The 17,317-nt window shown below is 43.1% G+C and overlaps 1 protein-coding gene across 1 annotated transcript in view; it reads right to left on the bottom strand.

The window, feature by feature from the left end:
- Positions 1 to 17,317, bottom strand: part of LCMT2 (leucine carboxyl methyltransferase 2) — an 859,935-nt gene that overhangs the window by 399,897 nt on the left and 442,721 nt on the right. Inside the window, exon 8 of the mRNA XM_044060683.1 lies at positions 6,917 to 7,004. Coding sequence (XP_043916618.1) covers positions 6,917 to 7,004 — 88 coding nt within the window. The remainder of the gene's footprint in view (positions 1 to 6,916; positions 7,005 to 17,317) is intronic.

The raw sequence follows: 17,317 nt of genomic DNA, 5'->3' as shown, positions 1-17,317 counted from the left end.
AACTGTTTTTTAACTGTTTGCTGCATTATTTTAAAATCTGCACTTAAAGTTACATTTTAGTCGAATTTAATCGAAAGTTTGTTTGTTTAATTTAACTGTTGAGGCTGCCCACTAAAGTGTGCTAGCCTGTGTAACTGATTTATCACTGTTTCTGCATTTTCTGTGTGTTTCTATTAAAAAAACAAAAAAACAAAAAAATAATCCTTGTTTTCCCACCTCTCCCCGACTAGTTTAGACCAGTTTACAGGCATTGCTGTAGTCTGGGCTGTGGTGTAGTTCCTGTGTTGTCCATTACCTTACTTGGATAGAAGGAAGTTTCTTTGCTCACCAGTGGGAGTGGGGAGCCTTGAGCAGCCTAACTGTCCCTGTAGGAAGTGACCTCAGCACAAGAAGCTGTAGTAATTGGTTGTTTTGGACCATTTCTAGCTCTTTTGTAGTTCACTGTTTAAAATCCGCGTTTGCACGGCTTTGCGCGGTTGTGCACATAGCGCAGCGCTGGTTAAACTTCTTCTGGCTCCACCAGGTCTGCTCTTCAAATTTTCCCTTAAGGAAGCTCTACTCTTAGTATAATCAGACTACTCACTATATGATAAGCCTAGCACTTGTTCTCAATACTTCTCTACTAAGTAAGCACTCTCGTACTAAGTAAAGCACTACATCTACTTACCACCCCTGTGAATATCCACTTCCCTTAAAGGTACAGCACTCCCTTATACTGTTCTAGCATGTCGAGTGGTAGATTACTGGCGTCCTCTCCAGTTCAGCTGGTCAATCTGGGTATCTTGAGACAATGCTACAATTATCTCATGTACACAGACAACCCTCTCCTCCTCCCAACAAACACAAATACATGTGAGAGATGCAACTATATAGCCAAACTGGAGGCTGAACTCTCTCAACTCAGGGCTGGCATGACCAGACAGGAGGAGATGGCAACCACACACACAACAATCCCAGTCCCACATAGACCTACCACAACTGCAAACCAAACACATAAAAACACAAAGACATACTCGGAGGCTCTAATAAAAAACTTACCAAAACAACAGAGGCTCCCAAAGCAGACACCCAAAAATCCACCACCTCAAAACAAAACACATGCAACACATACTTCAATAAATCAGTGTGTCAACCTATCACAGCCTTTAAGGCCAAACACCTTGCCTGATACACTAGTAATAGGTGACTCTATAGTCAGACACACTAATGTCCCGCTGACCAGGCTGAACAAGGAGAGGGTGACTGTGAGCTGTCTATCGGGAGCTAGGATCTGCCACATAACACACGCACTCAAGTCACTCCAAAGCAAGTACAAATATGATTCCGTCATTGTCCATGCTGGTGTGAATGACCTGAGACTTACTTCCCTGGTCTACATGAAAAGAGACATAGAGGAGCTCTCCGATTATGTAGCCCAGGCTGGTATGACCCTGACCCTGAGCAGCATCTTGCCCTCACCAAGAATGATACCACAATACAAAGACAAGATGATCAGCTTTAATAATTGGCTCAAGTACTGGTGTCATTCTAAGGGGATCCAATGTTTGTCTGCCTGGGATGACATGTTGGACAAGCCACGCTGCTTCACAAGGGATGGCTTACACCTGTCACCATTGGGCTTCTGGATATTGGCTAAGGCTCTTGCCACCCCCATAGTGCCTTTTTTAGGCAAGGCTCAAAAGACAAACCCACCTCCTTAGAAAACAAAAATGGAAAAAAACTAAGGGTAATGCTGCTTAACGCCAGAAGTCTAAATCTCAAGATGCAGGCACTTGATGCACTCCTCAGCATGGAGAACATCGACGTCTGTGTAGTAACTGAAACCTGGTTCAAGGATCCTGAGAGCACCCCAGCGCTACCAGGCTATACCTCGTATCATGCTTTTCGGCCCCAAAACCCGGGCCAAACCACAAAGGGAGGGGGAGTGTCCATATTTATCAAGGACACCCACACCTCCAGGTTAGTAGCAACACATGAAGCATCAGAAACCATACAGGTGCAACTAACCATAGGCAAAACTGCTATACAACTGGTAGCATGTTACAGACCACCCTCCCAATCTCAAGAACCCCACTCAGCCTTTCTGAAGACATTGGAGGATATGAATGCATCACAAAATACCATTATACTGGGAGACTTCAACTACCCAAACATATATTGGGTACATTATCCTAGCCCAAAGGTTCCTGGAATTCATAAATTCAAATGCACTGGAACAACTAGTCACCTCTCCCACTAGGGGAGATAATATACTACACCTGATCATCACAAACATGGGGACAAAATGCTCCACACCGGAAGTATACCCCTCACTAGTGAGATCTGACCACAAACTAATCACCCTGGATATACATATCCCATCTCCACCCCCAGCACAAAAGACCACAGTGAAAAACTTCTCAAAAGCAGACTTCACTCTTCTTAAGACTGAGATGGTATCCTTTAAGCCCACTGTGCCAGTGGATACCACATCCCACAATGCCGAATCCTTCACAAATGCTTTCTATGGACATCTCCAAGAATGCATGGATCATGCAATCCCAAATAAATCCAAGTCCCTCTCCACCAAAGGTAAGCGTCCTGTCTGGTGGACCTCAGCCATAAACAAATTGTATAACAAAAGAAGGAAGCTACTGCACGTCAGAGCAAAATCCCATGAAGGGAAGACATCTCTGATCAACATTAGCAGAAAACTACGTTCTCTCATAAAAACATCCAAGGCCAACTTTGAGAGAAAAATCGCTAAGGACACTAAAGATAACCACAAAGCCTTCTTCAGCTATGTTAGAAACCTGGAAACCCTCAGATATGCTCAGAGTTGGTTCACAACAACAAAAATACACTGAACCCACAGATATTGCCAACATTCTGGCTGACAGGTTCAGTGCAAATTTCTCCCCTCCCTCACCCCCAAAAGAAGAAATACTTATCCCAGCTGAATGTAATCTCCCTGTCATCACAGATGTCCAAGTGAGAACCGCCCTAAACAAAGCAAAAAACACAGCATCAATGGGACCTGACGGTATCCCGGGTTGCGTGTTACGTGAACTCCAAGAGGAGCTAAACCCACACAAAAAAATGCTATTTAACCTTAGCCTTACTTCAGTATATGTACCTGAACACTGGCGTACAGCAACAGTGGTCCCACTCCACAAGGGGGGTGCCTCTACAGACCCTGGAAACTACCACCCCATAAGCTTAACCAGCCTGGTCTGCAAAGCTATGGAAAGAATCATTATGGAACTCATAAACAGAGACATAGGGGACCTACAGACACTTGACCCCACCTAGTTCGGCTTTGTAAAGGGCAGATCCTGCCTTTTAAACCTGGTTGACTTTTTCAAAACAGTCACTAGAGCCATTGATGAGGGCAAAGCAGTCCATACAGCATACCTAGACTTGGCTAAGGCCTTCGACACAATACCCCACTCAGGCATCATAGATAAGCTCAACAGCTTAAAAGTAAACCCTTATGTCACTAGATGGGTTGCAAACTGGTTAAAGGACAGAACCCATAAAGTTAAAATCGCTGGAGCAATGTCAGACTCAAAGCCAGTCACAAGTGGTGTCCCACAGGGATCTGTCCTGGGACCCCTCTTGTTCGGCATTTATTTCTCAGATGTTAAAGCAAACATGGGAGGGCTGTGGCTGACAAAGTTCGCAGATAACTGCAAACTAGGCGCCATAGTCGATACACCAGCAGACACATGCATCCTACAAAAAGGCCTCACAGAAATGGACAACTGGTGCCGGAGTCACGGCCTTAAACTAAATGCCAAAAAATGTATAGTCATCCCCTTTGGGAAAAACAAAGTACACACAAATTATCACAGACAGCAACCCACTGAGTATGGAAAAAGTAATCAGAGACCTAGGGACCCAAGTCGACAGCGACCTCTCATTTGACACCCACGTTGCCAAAGTGGTTAGAAAAACATTCTACCTTGCACACCTCATCATGAAGGGATTCACATCCAGATCCAAGGATGTCATTGTACCCCTATATTCCTCCCTCATCAGACCCATGATTGAGTACAATGCCCCATTTGGTATGTACCTCACCCGGCATTTGCAACAGCTGGAGAGACCACAAAAGTACCTCACCAAGAGGATCAAGGGTCTCCAACATATGTCTTATTCTGCCAGACCAAAGAAACTTCAGCTCTATTCAGTAGCATACCGCCTGCTCAGAGGTGATCTCTGCCTGACGTACAAGGCCATGTCCAATCAGGACCACCTCAAAAAATCCAAATCCATCAGGACCACGAGAGCTAAAGACTTAAACCTCGGCACAAGTATGAATAGGACATGCTGGAGGGATAGATTCATAACCCAGAGGCTTCCCATGCTTTGGAACAAGATCCCAGTTCGTATTAGGCAGAGCCCCTCACTGACTCTCTTCAAGAGAAATCTTGATGAGTGGATGGGAGATCGTAAGTTTACCCCAGGGGTCACATCTGTGTCACTGCTAGACAGGGGCACAGTAAACTAATTCTATTATATAAGGGGACCTTCATTGTGTCACTACTAGACAGAGGCACAGTATTCTACATTTATTCTGTACATTTTTTGTACCATTTCATGGGGTGGAATAAGCCACATCACTATAGCTAGGCTTACAAATGCCCCAGGGCAGATAGCCTAGTACTATACTATGAAACTATGAAACTATGACCCATGGTGGGGAATCTATAACTGGCTATGACTTGAATGGGGGTCTTACCTACAGTAACCTGAACTTGAAGTAACTCCATGGAGTTGTCCAATTTAAATAGATGGGAGGTGAATTTATCTCTAATATAGATAGAAACTCTGCCTCTTTTGGTTCTCACACATTTATTTTGCGGTCTGAACATGTGAAAGGCATTGTAGCCTTGCAAGGCCGAGGTATTCTCTGAGGCCTTGAACCAGGTTTCTGTGACTGCACACACATCTAAATCTTCCAGTGATAGAAGTGCTTCCAGGGTGTGCAATTTCTGGTTTAAGCTCCTAGCATTTAGCAGCATGACCCTTATTTTGTTATTATTAGCAAATTTAACGTCGGTAAGTTTGTTTTTAAGATCTTGCATAAAAAGCTGCTATGGGGAAGGCAAGAGCCTTTTCCAGCAGCCGGAAGCCTAGAGGTGCCAGGTACAAACTGTCTCTGGCACAGCTGCAAGGTTTGTTGACCATGGCGTCCCAGGCTGACAGGAACTGAATTCCCTTTGAATGACACCAAAAACTAAGCCAATTACTGAAATCAATCATTTTTTTGTTTATACTGTGGCATCACTCTAGTTCACGGTAGTATGCTGCTCAAGGCTAGGGCCATACTTGCCTGGGACAGGTACTCAGAGAGCTCAATCATGTCTCTCTTCATACAGCCCAGTGAGGTATGTCTCAGGTTGTACACTTCAACATGAACTATGACAGAGTCATAATGGTACTTGCGACTGAAAAACCTGAGTGCATGCATTACCTGACTAATCCTAGCACTGGACAGGCAGCTGACTGACTTTCTCCTAGTCCAACCTGGTGTGTGGGACATCTGTGTGTCTCATTAATGACTCTCCAATGTCTAGAAAATTTGTTTTTTTGGGTGTTATGCCTTATGGGCTTGATAGGTGAGACACTGGTGTTGCTATGTGTCATGGGTGCTGTGGGAACTGTGTTAGCTGTAGCAGTTTTGTGTTTTTGAGGTCTCTGGTGTCTCAGCAGGTTTTTTGACAGAACTTCCGCGTATGTTGATTTTTGTGATGGATGCATACTATGTGCATGTGTAGTGATGGAAGGGTTGACAACCTCTTCCATATTGCTGTTTTGAGTGCAAGATAGCACGGATTCAAGATTCTTGGTGTAGCTACATCTCTCGCACTCTGTACCAGACTGAGTTATTAGTACAGGGTTGTCGGTGTACAAGGTAATTGCTACAGTGCAACAAGAGACCCAAGTCAACAAGGTTAGCAGGAGAAATAAGGATGGTCCAACTGTCCATAATGTTGGGTTGAAGACTGTTGTCACTGGTAGTGGTGGGGGGCTTTCAGGATCGATCATAGAGGAGCTCAGTGAATGGATATTTTTGCCTGGGTTTTTTTTTTGGTAATTTAATAGGTTTCAGCTCACTAGTAGTATTTCTTTGACTAGGAAAGTACTTAGGATGAGGGCTACACTAATGTGCTACAGCTGTAACTAAGGGAAAAATGTTGAATTAATATGTCCGGCTATAGCACACAATTGGTGCAGCAGTGACGGTGCTGCACAATGTGCAAAGAAGCACAAATGCAAGGCTTAAATGGAAGAGGCTAAAACTTGAAAAAGAAACTTTAAAAAGGTTCAAAAGGACCAATGAGAATGAAGATGCTTATTCCTAGACCAACTACCCTTCACCAGACAGTTTCTAATCAACACAATCCTCTCACTAGAGTGCAGAAAGGCCCCTTCCAATCCAAGATGCTCGAGAAAAACAGCCATTACAAACAGACCCAGATGCAGCAAACCTTATATTCTTACCTAAACATCCCAAAATGGACATCAGCAGGTCACCAACAGTGGACAAAGATCAAGGCAATAAAACTATCAACAGTAGACATACCTCTACAATGTCTATTGCAATGTACTTCAACATGGAATATGAAAGCTATACATTTAATTTCCAAAAGTATAACCATTCCATACACAACTGTCCTCAAGCTGTTCCCTCAAGCTGCACTGTTTTTACTATTTGGTATATTTACTACTACTACTTTCTTCTGTTGTTTCAGCTACACAACCCTCTCCAGATTACTGTGTTTGAATGAAGGCACTACTTTCAGACAGATAACACAAACAAAACACTGGCAGATTTATTAGGATATGCATTTCTTTTACTTCGAATAATAGGAATGTTTTATCTCCCTGGGTGATGCTTGACATGAAATGGAAAAAACAGAAGTGTTACCTGCAGGAAGCTTAAGTAGGGGGTAATGAACCATTTCTCCTTTGGATGCAGACAAAATGAAATAATGGGAGCATTTCAAGTGCCATTCCTACAATAAATACAGGAAATACATAATGTAATACAAATTAATGATGGCATATGCTGACATTTGCTTAAAAACTGTGTATGCCAAATAAAAATATGGACACAAAGACTGTCAGCAGAGTAATACCATTAAATTCAGTTACTTCAGCTACCTGATGTAGCAGAAGAGACAGTACTTAAAACTCAGGTATGTACAATATTGTGGCCTTAAAATAAATAACTGTTTCAAGTAGTAAACAATGGTGAAGAGTAACAGGAAAGTTCAATTTACCAAGATAAAGCAAAGAAATACCAAAATGCAAAGCAACTAGAAATTACTGTTAACTCACATTTCACAAAATTTTGTTTTATTGTGCAGATGTAAAATACATTTTCCCACATTTTTTTCTTTGATGAAAGACAAAGGGGTTGAGTCATACCCCAAGTATATCCCCACCACCACTGAGTAACTAATCGGCTAAAACAGGATAAACATGGTAGCACTACTAACTGCAAAGAGTAGGATTTTTTTCTTTTTAACAGAATTGATGTGAATTTCATGCCTCGTCACAGATACAACTGCAGATGATCAATGTTCTTGTCATGCCTTTACTTTTAAGGAAAGAATATTACAAACTCTCATTGGGCAGCACAGTGGCACAGAGTAGCATTATTGCCTCACAGCAAGACATTCTCTGGTTCGATTCTCAACTGGGGTGCCTTCTGTGCAGAGTCTGCATGTCTTCCCTGTGTTCGCATGGGTTTCCTTTGGGAGCTACAGTTTCCTCTCACATTCCAAAGACATGCAGTGGGTGGAGTGGCCATAGGTGCAAGTGTGTGGTATGGAAGAACAGTAGCAGCAGGACTAGCCACCTAATGGTGTGAACTTTGGCTCTAGACTGTCACTGGTGAAGTAACACCCCAACCCCATGTGCAAAAAATGGGGCTGGGGATGGATGGATGGATTACAAACTTGCATTAGTAGTTGCAGTGTTGCTGCAAGACTAGAGGCACGAGATAACAGTTCTTCTCGTATAAAAGTGGACTAGGAAGGAACCAAGTAAACTTACACATCAGTTTTTCGTGCATTCCAGGGAAGGTCCCTGACATTTGGAAATCCTTCAATATCGCTTTTCACAAAGACAGCAACTCTACAGATCACTCTAACTTCAGACCAACTGCTATCCTGTCCCCCTATCCAAAATCTTGGAAAAGTGCATCCATATTCAGCTAACAAACTTCTCGATAACAGTCTCCTCACTCCTATCCAACACGGCTTTAGGCTGCATTACTGTCATTTACCCAAATAATAGCTGAAGCCTGTGACAATAACCTCCTTGTCTCCAGTCTTTTCCTCAATCTTTCAAAGGCCTTTGACACTGCTTCTCATTCTAAACTTCTAACTAAACCCTCAGACCTACATCTCTGTACCTCCTCCATCAACTGGTTCTCTAGCTATCTCTAAGGCAGGCTGAAATCTGTCCACTGGCAAATTGTCCTCTCTCCATTCCTTCCTGTTAATACTGGAGTTCCTCAAGGATCAATTCTGGGCCCCCTCCTGTTTAATATATTCACTAATAAACTTCACTCTGCTACTAACCTTTCTACACTTCTACAGTACGCTGACGACTCCACCCTCATTACCTCTGCCCAGAGCATCCCTGATCTACTAGCTCTCACTCAACAAACCTTTTCCTCTGTCGAAACCTGGCTCTCTAATAACCAACTCATAGTAAAGCCCCCAAAAAAACCTCCTCCTCTTCCTCCCTAAAACACTTGCCCAGCACAAAGCCTCTTTCACTATATCCTTTCTCAACAACACCATTATTAAACCTGAACCCCATACTAAACTACTTCGAGTTATCACTGATGATAAATTAAAATTTGATATTCATATTCAACAAACCATAAAAAAGACCCAACCAGAAACTTGGACTTCTCTTTTGTAATCAAAAATTTCTGTTACCCTCCTCCAAACCCTCCCTCGCTCAGGCCATACTCCTACCCTGCCTTCTTTACGCTGTCCCTGTCATTACTCATGTTCAAACATGTCTTATCAGTAACAAGAGCAAATTTACAACAAAATTGCCAGATTTGCCCCAACCTTCCTTACAAATCTCACCACTATCTTGCCCTTAGGTCATTCCAATGGCCAGAATTCTCCTAACAGCTACTTATACCCCAGCTACATATTGCACACTCTGCCCTGTATGAATCCTCATCCTGTCCCTCCATCTCCAATTTAGGCTCTTCTATAATCCCCCTCGTCACATCCATACTGCCAGTAAACACCTCCTTCAGCTATGCAAACCCAACAAAAACACTGGTAAGACCCTTTACAAAACCTCTGTAGCCCATGTTTGGAACTCACTCTCTCTCAACATAAGAAGCATTCAGCATAAATACCTGTTTAAGAAAGAACTTAAACTTTCTCCTGAAGACTTGGTCATGCCCTTGTCAAACCCTCACTTGAACTAGTCTCCTCTCTTATCTGCTTTTCCCTATCAACTTTTTCTCCTTGTACTTGCTCTACAAACTGTATTCATACTGTACTCCTCAGTGTAATATTCTCTAAACCTTTTAATAGTTATTTAGCCTATGCTATATGCTGTTGTTCTCCAAATTTGGAAATGTACTTAACTGTTATTTTACCTATGCATTGTACTGCTGTGCACACATTTTTGACATGTACTGTATTTCAGTGACCTAACTTTAATATTTTGTAAATATCATAATTACTTCTATTATTTCTGGAGCTTTTCTCCTCGGGTCTCCACTGAAAATGGGCCCCTGGCTCAGTTGGACTAACCCGGTTAACAAATGCCAATAAATAAATAAGGTAATGGTAAGGATTCTGCATGGTAATCCTGCAGATTATTTGAATAATAATTCTCTTAATAATAGTAAGCATGAATTTAAACAGAGCCCTTACCAGCCCACTCTGAGTGAAATCTGTAAAACAGTCAACAAAGGAACTAACAAGAAGAACATTGTTATGCAAGTGGTGCATATGAACTTTGGTACAGTCATGCCACTATGTGTCAAATGGGCTCAGGAAGATGGGCCCAACCATGAGTGTAATGAAAACTAACCACACTAATGGAAGCTAAAAATGTCTGTTGAGCAAAGGAAAGAGTAACTGTCATAAAAAGTCAGCAGAGTGTCACAAGGTTCAGTGCCAAGAACCAGTCCTACTTAGTATATTTTGTCATATAGAAAATTGGAATGAACAAAATTAGCTCAAGTGGCCTCCAAAAGGCATGTGTGAATGGGTGTGCCTTCGCTGAAGGTTGGGCATTGGGCTGGCAACTTGGCACCATAAAAATCGACTGCCAGTCATTAGCGGACCGGAGTACTGCTGTGGCGACCCCTAACCGGGAAAAGCTGAAAAGACAAACAACAACTCTAAAAACATGAAGCTCTGTGTGGCAGCAATCTACAAAAGTTTGACTTAGTAGCTCAGTCTGTTAAATGCTTTGTATGCAGTAAATTTTGGATGGCACACTGGTGCAGCGGTAGCATTGCCTCACAGCAAGAGGTTCTCTGGTTCGATTCTTAGCTGGAGTGCCTTCTGTGCAGAGTCTGCATGTTCTCCCTATGTTCATGTGGGTTTCCTCCAGGTGCTCTGGTTTCCTCCCATGTTACAAAGACATATGTCTGGAGCACTTCTCCCCGGGCCTCTGCTGAAAATTGGCTTCATTCCAAGTCAGACTTTCCCTGTAAAGAAATGTTAAATAAATAAATAAGTAAATAAAAAGAAACTTAAGTAGATATGTGGCAAATGGGATTACATGTAAATCAGTTTCAGCTTATGCACTTCAGAAGGTTGGGGGAGGCACCTGGAAAGCATAAAATCATGGCAGGGTCAGCATAAGTGGCACTGAAGAGAAAACTGATTTTTAGGATTTAATCATCATCTAAAACAATGCTCTGCTTTCTGAAAGGAGAGGGGCAAGGCCTAAAAGGATGCTGCTGTTAACACAAGAGGACAAAGATGTGAGAAATGCTGTAGTCATCCTTGTAGAACTGGTATGTTACACCTGAAGTATTCCAAGGCACAGTGGAGACTATACACTGGAACAGAAACGGGGCTGGTTGGAAATGTGCAGTGTAATTCGAAAAAAGGTGTGCACATGTGTGTGTGTGTGTGTGTGGGGGGGGGGTGGACATGAAGACAGAATCAGAAACTGATGCAGTCTGCCTCCATTGTATAAAGGTATAAAGCCCTGATTGCAACCCAGGCTGATTTTTCAGTAGCATTTTGGATAAGGAAGGAGCTACAGATGGGGAAGTTGAGAATGAGATAAAAAACTGATGCTGGCTTACCCATAACTGGCATTTCCCAACACAGGTTGCCTTCCGCAGAATGCAGCCAACACCACTGATATACCACTGTCTTGGGACATGGGTGTGGCTTATAAATCCAGTGACCGCAGATCTCATTAACACATGAGTGGAAAAACACACACATTCATGCATGAGTAGGGAACTATAGGCTCCACTGTGATGAATGTGCTGGTTGCCACCAATCCATTTTTCCCACACTATCCGGGAATCAAACTGATTCTCCGGTAGTCCTATAAACACTGTATAAACTCTGGTATTCTATTTCAAAAAAAGAAACAGACTACTGGGGTTTGTTAAATCGGCTGATTTACTATGCTTTTTTTTTTTTTTTTGTTACAGAAAAGCATAGTAAATCAGCTGAAAGCAGGCATCAGGAATGGAAAAAGAGGGTGTTCCCATCTGCTGATATCACAAAATGGGCAGATCACGGTCGGGGTAGGGGAGGGATTGGGCAGAGTTACAGGTGATGCAAGGAGTGTGGTCTTACTCCAGTTTTAGCCACAACGAAAGGTGGCAACCCTACTAATGGCAGCCACTAGGGTACAATAAGGGCCCCATATAATAACTCCCACTTTGCTGGCTTCTGGTGCTGGCAAGGGCAAAAGTCACATCTATGGCTGCCCTGATGAGAGCTCCTAACATTTAGTTTTTGCTCTCATGCTGGGAAATCAGGAATAAATGGACACAATACTAATAGAAGGGGAAAATGGCCAGCAGAGAGGGGAAAAAATCACAAAAAAAAAACACGTTAGAAAACTGGTAATGTTTTATTACCTGACAGAAATAGAGGAATCTAATTTAGGTATATATTCAGCAGGGATTTCATACTGTATCACTGTTATGTTGTATAGGGCCACAGTGGATTACTCACCTACGGTCTGTAGTGGATTGCTGTTCTACTTGCTACTACTCATTGTTTTGCATTACATCCGAGTGATGCCTTCAAGGTGCATCTGCAGTTAACTCCTACTGAAGTCTCTAGCTGTTAGATACTGCTTGTTCATATTTGCATCAATAATTCCAAACCATGCCATGTACAAGGTTTTAAAATATTTCATCTTAAAGCTTACATGATGGCAAACTCAACTGCACTAATATTTGATTTCTGTCTAGTGTAGGCAAGGAAATATTAACTGTTGTTTTTATGATATTAATTTATATAGATACACTTTTCGCATTTTTCTAAATATCTCAACTACCAAGTAATACACACATAAAGTACAGTTGTGTACACTTACCATAAATGTAGATGTTAGAGTGCATTCACTGTTGCAGTCATCACATTTGGGTTATCCCTGCCAGGGTAGTCCTCGGCTGGCACGAATACCAGAGACTTAGTATTTCTGAGTCGGTTGCTGTCACTTGAGGACTGATGTCAGGTCATCAATAGCATAAAGTAAGGCATCCAACACCATTACATCAGTTTTTCTTGCCCTAACCTGTCAGGAGCTCCTAAAGTAGGAAGCCAGATTCTGGTGGAAGAACCCCACCAGTGGAAAATAGATACCAATATGTCCCTTGTAAGGAAAGGAGAACAACAAGGAAGAATGGTAATAAAGGGAGAAAAAGAATAAAGGAGGACGGAGGGTGGGAAACCAGGACTGCAACAGTGAATACACTCGAACATCTATATTTATGATAAGTGTACACAACTCTATTATGTTCTTCGTGTTTCACTGTTGCAGTCATCACATTTGGGTAGATTCCCAAAGCTGAGGAAATGGGTGGAGGCGGTCAAGGAAAAGTACAGTTTTGTACCTACCATAAATTCAGATGTTCGAGTGTACACCCTACTGCAGTCATCACACTTGGGTTATCCTGTCGTCAGGCGGTCCCGCAGTCGGCCGGAATTCCAAAGTCTTGGTCCGGCATCGGTTGCTGTCACTTCTTCCCTGACGTCAGTGCGCCAGGGGTATATATAATGCATCCGACGCCATCTTCTTCAGTTTTTCTTGCCCCAGATGTCAGGTGCCCCCAAAAAGGTGGTCAGTAATTAGTACCAAATAAAGTAATTTTTTTTGCACAAACACAAAAATCCCTCCAGCTATAAGCAAATACATCAGGAAGGTATTGTATAGATTTTGCCAGTTAGATCAGAGGGGATGGAGGGAGGGTAACCTGGACTGCAGCAGGGTGTACACTCAAACATCTACATTTATGGTAGGTACAAAACTGTACTATGTTCATCGTGTTACCCTGCTGCAGTCATCACACTTGGGTAGAATCCCAAAGCTATGGATGGGTGGAAGAGTTATAGAGGATTAGAGGAGGCTAGAAGGCCCTGCAGAACTGCAGTGGCGAAGCCAGCCCTAGTCTTAGAGTAAAGTGGTAAGTGATAGTGTTTGGTAAAAGTGTGTACTGAACTCCAAGTTGCAGCTTCCAAAATCTCCTTGGTTGGTACCCCCCTGAGGAAGGCTGTATATGTAGCTGTTGCCCTGGTAGAGTGCGGCCTAATGGTAGGAAGAACTGGTTTTACATAATGGGTATAGCAAAAACAAATGCAATGTCCTATCCATTTGGAAATTGTTTGTTTTGATATAGCCTTCCCTTGTGAAGTTGCAGCATAGGATACAAAGAGCTGGTCAGATTTTCTGAAAGCCTTAGTTTTATCCAAGTAGTAGCGAAGTTGCCTGTGAATGTCCAAGGAATGCAAGAGTCTTTCTCCTTTGTTCTGTGGGTTTGGGAAGAAGGTGGGTAAGTGAATGGTTTGATTTAAAGACACACTGGAAACCACCTTAGGCATGAAGGAAGGATTAGTTCGTATAGAAACTCTGTCTTGATGGAAAATGAGGAACGGTTCCACTGCCATTAGTGCCTGCAGCTCTGAGACTCTTCTAGCTGAAGTTATTGCTAGCAGCAGGGCAGTCTTCCATGATAGGAACTGTAGATCTGCAGAGAAAGCTGGTTCAAAGGGAGGTAGCGTAAGTTTTTCCAGAACAAAATTGAGGTCCCTTGTTGGTATAGGTGCTCTCCTGGGGAGCCTAATATTTTTTGCCCCTCTGAGAACTGCCTTAGAAGTGGATGCGAAAATAAGGGTGGTTCTGTGTTGTAGTGGGCTGAAATAGCTGATGCATGGATTTTAATGGAAGAAAAAGAAAGTCCTTTGTGCAACATCTCAGTTAAATACTGTAGAATCTGAGGGAGGTGAGGCTGAAGTGTGTTTTGGCCTTTAGTTTGGTTCCAACCACAAAACCTTTTCCATTTGTCCGCATAGGCCTTCCTAGTGCTGGGCCTCCTAGCTTCCAGAATAACATCCATAACTAAATGGGAAAGAGGAGCTGGCTGGATGTTTAGGTGATTTTCCATGTTGCCAGATTTAAGGTTTTTAGATGACTGTGAAGAATCTGATTGTTTTGCTGTGTGAGCAATTGGGCAGTTTGTGGTAAAATCCAAGGTGGGCCCTGGGCCATATTCCTCAATAGTGGGTACCAGTGCTGGCATGGCCAGTCTGGGGCTATGAGTATCAGTCGTGGTCTCTCCTTTCTGACTTTCAGAAGCACCTTTGTGAGGAGAGGCAATGGAGGGAAGGCATATACTGTCAGGTTTTTCCAGCTGAAAGAGAGTGCGTCCACTTTCCAAGCTTGATGGTGAAGTGCCCTTGTACAAAATGTTGTCAGTTGATAGTTTTGAGGACTGGCAAACAGGTATACATCTGGAAGGCCCCATTTTTGAGTTATCATTGCAAATACTTGTGGATCCAGTTTCCACTCGTGGGGATCCATGATGTTTCTGCTGAGGTCGTCTGCCAATGTGTTATTTTGTCCTGGCAGGAATTGAGCTTGTAAGTGAACTTGGTAAGCCAGAGCTGTGTTCCACAAGGTCATTGCTAGTCTGCATAGAGGGTAGGAGTGTGTACCCCCTTGTTAGTTTATGTACCACATTACTGTGGTGTTGTCAGTCCTTATTTTAAGTTGTCCTGGATGTAATAGATTCTTGAAGGCTGTCAAAGCATTCTGTACAGCTAGCATCTCTTTTTGATTGATGTGCAGATTCCTTTGATCTGCAGACCATATGCCTTGAACGCACTGTCCTGCCATGTGTGCCCCCCAGGCATAGTCCGATGCATCTGTTGTCATAGTTTGCCTGGCTGGGGGCAAGGTGAAAGGTTGACCCTTGTTGAGGTGACATGCCAGTGACCACCATAGAAACTCCTGTTGTAGGCAGGGAATGAGAGATACCATTGTGTCCAAGCTGTGGCTGTGTTGAGACCATAAGCTTTTTAGGTACCACTGTAATTTCCTCATATGCAGCTTTGCAAATGGTAATAGAAGTATGTAAGATGCCATGAAGCCCAAGGCCTGCAGAATTTTTCTTGCAGGTAGTTGGGTCTTTGTTGCCATTGTTTTGAAATATTGAGTCAGTTGTAGTTGTTTGTCTGGTGTCAGATAAGCCTTCTGGGCCGTTGTATTCAAGCTGGCACCCAGGAATGTCATATTTTGTGAGGGTACTAGTTTTGATTTCTTTTCGTTTACTGTGTACCCCAGGCAACTTAGAAGATGTTTTACAAAAGCCAGATGTTGTAAGAGGATGTCCTTGCTTTCTGCTTGGATGAGGCAGTCGTCCAGGTATGGGTATATTTGAATTCCTCTTTGTCTGCAGTACGCAATTACTGGTGCCAGGCATTTTGTGAAGACCCTAGGCGCAGTAGATAAGCCAAAGGGCAGTGCAGAGAATTGGTAATGGGTTGAACCTGCAATGAAACGGAGGTATCTTCTGCAACTTTGTCTGATAGGGACATGCAGGTATGCCTCCTTGAGGTCCAACGTTACTAGCCATGCTTTCTTGCCCAACATGGGAAGAAGCTGCTGTAGTGTTAGCATCTTGAATTTGGGTACTTGTAAGAAGGTGTGGGTCCAGAACTGGTCTCCAGGCATTGTCCTTTCTGGGAACTAGAAAGAGTCTTGAGTAAAATCCTTGGCCTTGCTCTCGAGTAGGTTCCAGTTGAATGGCTCTCATGTCCATGAGAGCTGTAATTTGTCTTTGTGCCTCTGCCCATTGATTTTGTGGCAAGTTTGGCATTCCTCTTTTCATTGGCAAGGTGTGAAAATGGAATCTGTATCCTCGTGAAATTATGTCTAGGACCCATTTGTCCTTTGTGACAATGTGCCAGTTGTCTGAAAAAAGTGCGAGTTTTCCTCCCAAGGGGGCTGCCAAGAGAGTGTTGCTTGGCCAGATGAGGTGTAAGTCATCGAGTTTGCCTTCTGGTAGTTTGGGACCTGTCTTCTCCTCCCTTCTGTGCTGCAGTGCCCCATTGTTGAGGTTTGTACTGGGCTCTTGGATGTCTGTATTTACCACCCTGTGGCCTGTCAGTAGCTGGAAAGGACCAATTTTTTGTTGACCAATTTCTGCTGAAGCGAGGGGGCTGTACCTGTAGGAAATCTTTGACTGTCTGCATAGATTTTGCCTTATCCTCCATTTTCTTTAAGACTTCTTCTGCTTTAACTCCAAAAAGAACATCCTGCTGTAAGGGAGCATCTAGAAGCTTTGCTTTAACATGATCAGGCAGAGTTTGTTCCTTTAACCAAGCATGCCTGCGTATAACAGACCCAGTGACAGCTGCTCTGCAGGAAGCCTCCAAAGAATCAAACCCACATTGTAAAGTATGTTTGCCCACCTGTTCAGTTGCATGCAACAGATCCTGCATTTCTTTCAATTCAGACTGTTGAGGGAGTGTACTCATTTTTTTGTTTAAACTGAGACATTAGAAATTGCTGATATTTTAGCATGTGAAACTGGCAATTTAGTGCCCTCATAGCTAGAGTGGCTGAGGTGTAAACCTTTTTCCCCCCACCTGTCTAGTGCTCTGGAGTCCCTTTCAGAGGGTACAGGATTGTTAGCCATAGAAGCCTTAGCCCCTTTGGGACCCTGGGAGATAGTCTCTGGATCAGCAACAGGACTTTTGTAAAGAAATTTGTGGGAATCAGGCACTCTATAGTATCTGCCCGGTTTGGCCGGAGCAGGAGGCAGAGAGTCTGGGTTTAAACTGGATTC

The sequence above is a fragment of the Protopterus annectens genome, chromosome 2.part0, assembly GCF_019279795.1.
Source record: "Protopterus annectens isolate FY-2018-M chromosome 2.part0, PAN1.0, whole genome shotgun sequence".
In the NCBI taxonomy this organism is placed as follows: Eukaryota; Metazoa; Chordata; order Ceratodontiformes; family Protopteridae; genus Protopterus; species Protopterus annectens.
Note: the sequence above shows the minus strand (reverse complement) of the source record. Positions and strands in the feature narration are given on the sequence as shown.